The sequence below is a fragment of the Octodon degus genome, unplaced genomic scaffold (genome assembly GCF_000260255.1).
Source record: "Octodon degus isolate 3935 unplaced genomic scaffold, OctDeg1.0 scaffold00021, whole genome shotgun sequence".
NCBI lineage: Eukaryota > Metazoa > Chordata > Mammalia > Rodentia > Octodontidae > Octodon > Octodon degus.
This window is the reverse complement of record NW_004524597.1, coordinates 9187341-9195501: the sequence shown is the minus strand read 5'-3', so window position 1 is coordinate 9195501 and position 8161 is coordinate 9187341. Positions and strand designations below refer to the sequence as shown.

General features: G+C 44.2%; 1 protein-coding gene across 7 annotated transcripts in view; it reads left to right on the top strand.

The window, feature by feature from the left end:
- The window catches only part of Pdpk1 (3-phosphoinositide dependent protein kinase 1), an 87304-nt gene that overhangs the window by 38853 nt on the left and 40290 nt on the right, over positions 1-8161 (top strand). For all 7 annotated transcript variants that reach the window (XM_023711427.1, XM_023711428.1, XM_023711432.1 and 4 more), the window contains 3 exons: positions 708-974; positions 6226-6268; positions 6504-6641. In XM_023711427.1, the coding sequence (XP_023567195.1) occupies positions 765-974; positions 6226-6268; positions 6504-6641 (391 nt within the window). In that variant the 5' untranslated portion in view covers positions 708-764. The remainder of the gene's footprint in view (positions 1-707; positions 975-6225; positions 6269-6503; positions 6642-8161) is intronic.

The following is an 8161-nucleotide window of genomic DNA, read 5'->3' as shown; positions in this document are numbered from 1 at the left end:
TTGCCAGGCAAATGCTTATTCTACTGAGATATCTCCCTGGGCCCCCATTCTATCCTTAACTATGTATTTCCTTTCTCTCTCTTGTTTTTTTGAGACAGAGTCTTGCTCTTTAGTCCAAGCTGGTCTTGAGCTCATTGTGTAGCTCAGGCTGGCCTCAAACTCTGAGTGCTAGGATTATAGGCACGTACCACTATGGTCGGCTTCCTCTCATTTTCATATTTCTGTATCTCATTGACAAGTGTTCTTGTGGTTGCTTTGTTGACAATTGCCAAATTGCTTTGTAAAAACATTTTAACAGCCAAATGTTTTTTTGGTGCCAGCTGCAGTTGTATGAGTGTGCTTACTTTAGCATAATCTTGTCAGCCCTGGGAGTTTCTGAATTGTAAACATATTTAATCATTGCTCTTATCTACTTAGCCCCTTCCATAACTAAAAATGCACAGTTCTATCTCTGGTGGCCTTAGTTTAGCTTTGTGGGGGGTTGATTGGAGACTCATACAGTGCTGAGGGAGAGGTGAGGGGCTGCTGAGGAAGAGGTGGAACAGCAGTTGGATATGAAGAGGAGGGAAGTTAGCAGCCTCAAAGCCATCAGGAGGTCAGATGGACTGTTCTGCTATAAGCAGTGCCCTGAAGTGGTACTTATACTTAAGCCATGTGCCCAGGACCAAAGAATCCCTTGTCTTAACTTCTGTCCTCTGTGTCCACAGTATGACACCGTTCCTATCCAGTCCAGCGTGGTGTTATGTGCCTGCCCATCCCCATCAATGGTGAGGACACAGACCGAGTCTGGCACAGCTCCCAGTGTTCCCAGTGGTGGCATCAGGCAGGGCTCCACCATGGATGGCACCACAGCCGAGTCCCGGCCAAGTGCCAACCCCCTGCAGCATGCTGCCCAGCCGCCACCACAGCCTCGAAAGAAACGGCCTGAAGACTTCAAGTTTGGGAAAATTCTTGGCGAGGGTTCTTTTTCGACAGTGAGTATGTGCTGCCACTGCTTGTTAAATGAGCATATTTCCCCTGTCTTGGGGCTTAGAGCTGGGACACTCAATTTTCAGGCAGTGTTCTTCCCAGGAGGTGGGGCCACCTCCTGTTATGAAGACAGGTGAAGGCCAGGGATGTAGCTCAGCAGCACAGCATCTGCCTGGCAAGTGTGTGACCCTGAGTTTGATTTGTGGTACCAAACAAACAAAAATACTGATGGAGGCTTTAGGACTGGGCTAGCCTAGCAGACCATGTGATTTTGTGTATGAAATTTTTTTTTTGGATGAAAATTTATTTAGCTTACAGTCTGTGGAGGTTTCAGTTCATAGTTGGCTGGTTCCAAAGCAGGGTGTTATGGCAAAGGGGCATTGCAGAGGAGAAATAGTCCATAGCAAGCAGACAGGAGATAGTAAAACAGCCTGTTTATGAAGACTTTAAAAGTATCTCTTGCTAAACATGGTGGTGTGCACCTATATTCCCAGAACTTGAAGGCTGAGGTGGGAGAGGGTCACTTAAGTCCAGTTTGAGGCCAACCTGGCAACATACTGAGACTCCACCTCAGGAAAAAAACAAAAAAAACCCTTTTGATTTACCTTTTTTTTTTTTTTTTTGGTGCTGGGGATTGAACTCAGGTAAGTATTTTAGCAGTGAGCTATATTTCTAGTCCTTTAAAAGAAACTTTATTGTTGAGAACTAGTCTCACTGGCTTTGAACTTGCCATCCTTCTGTCACAGCTTCCTAACATGTGCCCAGCCAGTGGTTGTTCTTATTTAGCATAGTTAATTTCATTCTAACCTGGCATCAACAGGTTGCCTTCTGTGTTTTCCTTTCCCCGGGAAGTTTTTCTGTCCTTAGACTGAAAGTTAGTGTTAGTAACTCTTCAGAAATTTTTGATAGGGCCAGGGAGTTGGCTCAGTAGAATAAGTGCTTGCCTGGCAAGCACAAGGGCCTGAGTTCAATCCCTGGTTTTGCAAAAAAAAAAGAAAGAAAAAAAAAAAAAGAAATTTTTGATAACGTTAAATGACTTTTTAAAAAAATGTTTCTGGTGGTTTCTGTATTAATAAATGAAGTAGTACACCTGGACATTTGCTAGAGATATTGCTCCCAGATTCTTTGTTCTTAGTTTCATAAACAGAAATCTGGTGAAAGTGCTGTCAAATCATACTCATGAAATTTACCTGTCCTGTAGTATTTTTGCTCTGAAAGCAAAGATATGAAGGTTGAAAGTAGCAAACCTTTGCTGAGATGGGGCCACTGAGATGATGCAACTGTAGCAAGGTTGTGACCTCAGAGGAGCCCCCGCTCCAGAAGCATGCTCTTAATCCAAAGGGGACTCCGCGTGCGGAAGGATAAATTGATCCCTTCATGTGGTGGTCCCATGTGTGCTCTTCAGTTTTCAAGAGGCACTTTAAGGCGTGCGGAAGGATAAATTGATCCCTTCATGTGGTGGTCCCATGTGTGGTCTTCAGTTTTCAAGAGGCACTTTAAGGGGACCCTATGGATGCCTCACTGTGGAAGATTTCCTGAATAACTAGTATTTCCTGCCCGGGCTTTCTTTTTTTAAATTTTTAAAATATTTTAATTTTTTTTTCCTTTTTGAGACAAGGTCTCCCTATGCAGTTCAGGCTGGCCTTGAATTCACTTTCTAGTGCGGGTTGGCCTTTTTGGCCTTGAACTTCAGCGATCTTCCAACTTCATCAGCCTGCTAAGTGCTGGGATTGCAGGCTTACACCACCATACCTGGCCTTCTTGGGCTTTCTAAAGAAACCGTATGAAGAATTTACTTTCTTTTTCCATTTTTTACATTTATAAAAGAAAGATTCTGAAATACAGAAAAAACATGGAATATAGTTTACCTATGTTCTAAACATGTTTTTAAAATTAATGTTAACTTTTACTGCTCTTATACTTTTTTTAAAGACAGGGCCTCTCTATGTAGTTTAGGTTGGCTTTGAACTCACTTTGTAGCCCAGGCTGGCCTCAAATTTGTAGTAATCCTTTTGCCTCAATCTCCCAAATACTGGGATTATAGATGCGTACCACCATGCTTGTCTATTAGCAACATTTATGGGTTAATTTTTTTTCTTTTGTATTTTATGGAAGGGTCTACATGGTGTTCAGGGTCTCACTACTAGATTGAACTCCTAGTGAACCACCAGTTTACAGCCTCCCAAGAGCCGGGATTACAGGCCTGTGCCACCACGCCCAATCTCAATTGCCATCTCAGTGTGCACAGGCCCCAACACCGGCACCAGCACCGGCATGGCAGGCCCAGGGCAGGCCCAGGGATCAAACACCCGACCCCTGGCTCTTTAACCCACTGAGCTATTTGGCCAGCCCTTTTGAGTTAATTTTATGTAAAAAATGACTGTGCCCTCATGACAAAAGGCTTCAGCCCTGAAGATAAGCTCCCAGTGATTCTGATGCTCACTGCCCCTGGGAGTAAGAGGAAACTGCTTTGAGAACTTTGCTACCTAGGACTTCCCATGAAAACTCTCCGTTGTTCTCAGTTTTGCTTCTTCACGTTTATCTCAACTAGAATGAGGATGGACTTATGGTACTGGCATGCTCCTGAGTCTATGGGCTGCAAAGTAAGCACCATCCTCTCTGGGTGGCGTATTTGTCCTGTGCCATATAGTACCTGGAAAAGTGCTGTAAGCCAGAGGCTCCTCTCCTGGCTATTTGGAATCTGTAGCCTCAGTCTTACTTAGATGTTAACCCTCTAAACTTTCTCATCATTCCTGAAATAGAGGCAATTTAAAATCAGACTTCTAGGGGCCCAGGAGATGGCCCAGTAGAATAAGAGCTTACTTGGCAAATGCAAGGGCATGAGTTAATCCCTGGTTCTGCAAACAAAACAGAAACAGACTTCTAAAGGCCAGGCATGGTGCATGCCTGTAATCCTGAGGCCAGAGTATCCATGTAAATTCAAGGCCAGCCTGGGCTACAAAATGGGTTCAAGGCCAGCCTGAACTGCATAGTGAGACCATGTCTCAAAAGATGGAAAAGAAAGAAAGAAAGAAAGAAAGAAAGAAAGAAAGAAAGAAAGAAAGAAAGAAAGAAAGAAGAAAGAACAAATTTCCAGGAGAATGGTAAGGGATGAATATGGTTATAAGGTTGAACAGAATCTTGTCAGGGCCTAGCACAGGTGTGTAAGAGTGTCTTCCCCCCTTACTCCCTCCAGGTAGCCCTGCTGTCACCGCAGGTGATGTGGAGGGACACATCACATAAGATTTTCTGAAAGACTCCTTGCTTCCCATGAGAAACCTCATAAAATGCTAAAATAAGACAACAGAAAGATTGCCTTTCTGGTGTTGCCTTAGTATTACACTTAACAGTAGTCTTCTCTTAACAGTTCCTTTTTTTTTGTACTTACAAAGCTAACATACACACTCACGTGAAGGAATGTTATGTTGCTTAAGTGCATAGCTCTGAACAGGAGAAGTCTTGCCCCAGCCTGCTCCCCGCACCCCTCCTGCTGGCAACCCTCCATATACCATGTTCCCCTGGAAAGATGTAAAAGATCTTTCCACCTCAGCACATATAACCTGATCTCTTTCCTCCCCTGCCCAACCCCTTCCAATCTCTCCCCAGCCTCATTCTGGGTGAAGGTAGGCATCTCACAGTGCTTTTCCAGGTTCAAGTCTGAAGAGTCCTGCCAAGAAATGTCACAACGGGGCAGGGGAGATGGCTCAGTGGAATAAGTGCTTGCCTGGCAAGTACAGGGGCCTGAGTTCAATCTCCGGTTCGGCCAAAAAAAAAAAAAAAAATGTCACTGGGGATATAACTCGGTTGTAGAGGGTTTGCCTAACATGCTGGAGACTCTGGGTTTCATCCCTAGTGTGGGGCGTGGCAGGTGGTGGTGGTGGGGAGAATCCCAAGAATTCTGTTACAGGATATGACTCACATAACCAGGGGCTAGGAGGGCCTGGCCCGATGACCTCCTGAAAGCCTCTGTGCCCACGAATATCAAAGGGACAGGTTTCATCTGCTTTCTGGTCTTCAGGCTATCCCTCTGTAGATGTCTTAGGAGACACATTTGTATATGGTAAGCCCTTCCACAATAAAGCAGGCCCTGGGTGTACTAGCTAGACCTGGGTGCCAAAGATTCTTCCACTTTGCTTCTTCAGGTGTGCCTAGGGTTTGTTAGTGCAGAGTGATCTATTCCATTTTGGGGATGCTTTGTTGGGTGCTCTATCCCTGAAGTGAAGTCTCAGCATTGGCTCAGGTGTGCTGAGAGGACAAGGAGGGCCACATGGGTGTGTCCTTGGAACATGGCTCACTGGTTTAGTCCCTATGCCATTTATAGCCATGATTGTACTTAATGTTGAGAGAAGGAAGTGCATGATAATCATTTGAAAAATGTTGAGCACAGCTTTTTGTCGTGGATATATATTAAAAGGACATATCCTTGAAGTTTATTTTTAATTTTAGGGAAGGGTCTACAGGGTGTTTAGGGTCTCACTACTAGATTGGAGTAGTGATCTGCCTATTTACAGCTTCCCAAGAACTGGGATTACAGGCTGTGCCACCACGCCCAGTCTCAGTTGCTATCTCAGCTGGCAGGCAGGCCCAGGGATTGAACCCGCTGAGCTATTTGGCTGGTCCTTGAAGTTATTTTTTGAAAAAATTCCTGGTAGTCATTTGCAGTAGTATTTGAACATGTTACTGAGTTTTGGTTTTTTTTCCCCTCTGAGGTTCTTGAATTTATATTTTTATTGTACTTTAAGGACTATTGACAATTGATGTGGACCTTTTGGAAACAGTGGAGAACTTTATATGTTAATAGGTGAATACCTTACCCTTGAACAGGGGTGTTCTGCTCTTTGTTAGTATCAGAACCAAAATATTTCTTTCCTTTTTTCTTTTTAAATGTATTTAGGACAGGGTCTATAGGGTCTCACTACGTAGATAGGACTTGTAGTGATTCTCTTGTTTGCAGCCTCCCAAACACTGGGATTACAGGCACGTACCACCACATCCAGTCTCAATCACCATCTCAGCGCGCCCTATGGGCAGTGCTGGCATGCCTGCCACGCCAGGGATCACACCCTGGCCACTGTGCTCTGCCTAAGCAGGTACTTTAGTTCACTGAGCTATCAGGCTGGCCCTAGAAACAAAATATTTAAATGTATTTCAAACCTTTAGTGGGGTGGGTAAGCCTGTGGCATTGATCAGTCAGACTGTCTCCTGGTTATTACAGTGTTTTTTTTTTCTCCTTTTCCCCTTTTCTTCCCAAACCAGGTTGTCCTGGCCCGAGAACTAGCCACCTCTCGAGAATATGCTAGTAAGTACTTGCTCCAGTGAGCTGTGTGTCTGGGACTTGGAGATAGGGCAGCCTTCATGAATGTGGCAGCTTTTTGACAAGGCTAGAGGTCTCTGTGCTGATTTTAGGGTCTAGGTCTTAGACTCATGAAGCTGCTATGAGTGATTTTGGAAAAACTAGTGCTAGTACTTTCATGAAATGTATCTTTACTTTTTTTTACCTTTTCCAGTTATAACTTTTTTTTTTTCACCTTAAGTTAAAATTCTGGAGAAACGTCATATTATAAAAGAAAACAAGGTCCCGTATGTAACCAGAGAGCGAGATGTGATGTCACGCCTGGATCACCCTTTCTTCGTTAAGCTTTACTTCACATTTCAGGATGATGAAAAGCTGTGTATCCTTTGTGTGGTTAGCACCATTTGAAATCACATCAGTCACTCCTCTTGTTTTGGGATCATGACACCCCATTGTTTGTTCTTACAAGTAACCTCTTCTGGAAATGAAGAGTATATTATGGATCCTACTGTGCTGCTCTTGAACTTGTAAGTGGCTGACATTTCTTGAGGTAGGAGACAGTGCCAAATACTTGCTGAGGTGGAGGCTGACCTCTGTGTCCTTCTCTGAAGGGGAAACTGTCCCATAATTTTGAGTTTTTTATTGATAAACCCAAACCTAATGAATTGTTTTCTTTTTTTAAAATTATGTATTTGGTACAGGGTCTCACTACACAGCTCAGATACATAATGATCCTCCTGTCTCACCCTACTCAGCGCTGGGATTACAGGCATGCACCACCATGCCCAATTTTGGTGGCCAGCACAGCAGGGCAGCATGGCATGGGGTGCCAGGTCCTTGTGCTTGCCAGGCAGGCACTTAGACCGCTGAGCTATCTCCCCAGCCCAAATTGTTGTTTTAAACCTGATCACTAAACATTGATGCAAAGACATTTTTTCATTTCCCTAACCTATGTCTTTGAAGAAGAACACTCTTGGGCATCCTCAGATTCTTAGCATGGGCTCCTTTCTGTCCTCTTCACGCCTTGGTATATGTTTGGTTGGAAGGGACATCTCCCTGGACATTTGAGAAGTCCAGGGAGCAAGTTCATGAGAGCCTGAACCTTCCTCTTCACACTGGGTGCTGTACTCCTACTGTGGGCTTGCTTAACACCTCTTATTCTCTAGGAATTTCTCAACTACTTCTCCAGTAGCCCTCTGCTATGTCTTCATTTTGTCCATAGCTTTTGTTCCTTGACCTCTGGGAGAACCGTCTTTTGTCCTGAACCATTGCTTAATAACCAGGAGTCAGGCCTGTGGCCAGTGGGCAGGCTACATCTTTGGAGCACCAGCTCACTTCTGAACTAGGCAGGTGGATGGTCTTTGCTTCCAGTGACTAATCTTCCCTTCAGGGGTGCTTCTTACCTTCTTTCTCCTCCCCTCATTCCCTCAAAGCTGGTCTAAGTATCTGAGGGGTTGGTTGTTTGCCTCTTCCCACTGGTTCTTTTGTGTTAAAACTTTGGTTTGTTCCCACTTTTTAAAACATGTTAATTTTTTTGTGATACTTGGCATCAAACTCTAGGGTATTCAGCTACATCCCCTTTTTGTTATTTTTAATTTTGAGACAGAGTGTCAGTAAATTCCGCAGGTAAGACTTGAATCCACCATTCTCCTGCCTCATCTTCCCTCATTGCTGGGATTACAGGTGTGTGTCATTATGCTTATTCTTTCCAAAATTTTTACTTTTGCAGTGGTGGGAATTGAACCAAAGGCCTTGGACATGCTAAGTATATGCTCCACCACTGAGCTGCTCTCCCAACCCTCTGCTCCCTGTGTGTGTGTGTGTGTGTGTGTGTGTGTGTGTGTGTGTGTTACTTGGAGTTCAACCCAGGGCTTTTTGCCTTGTGTTTCATCATATATA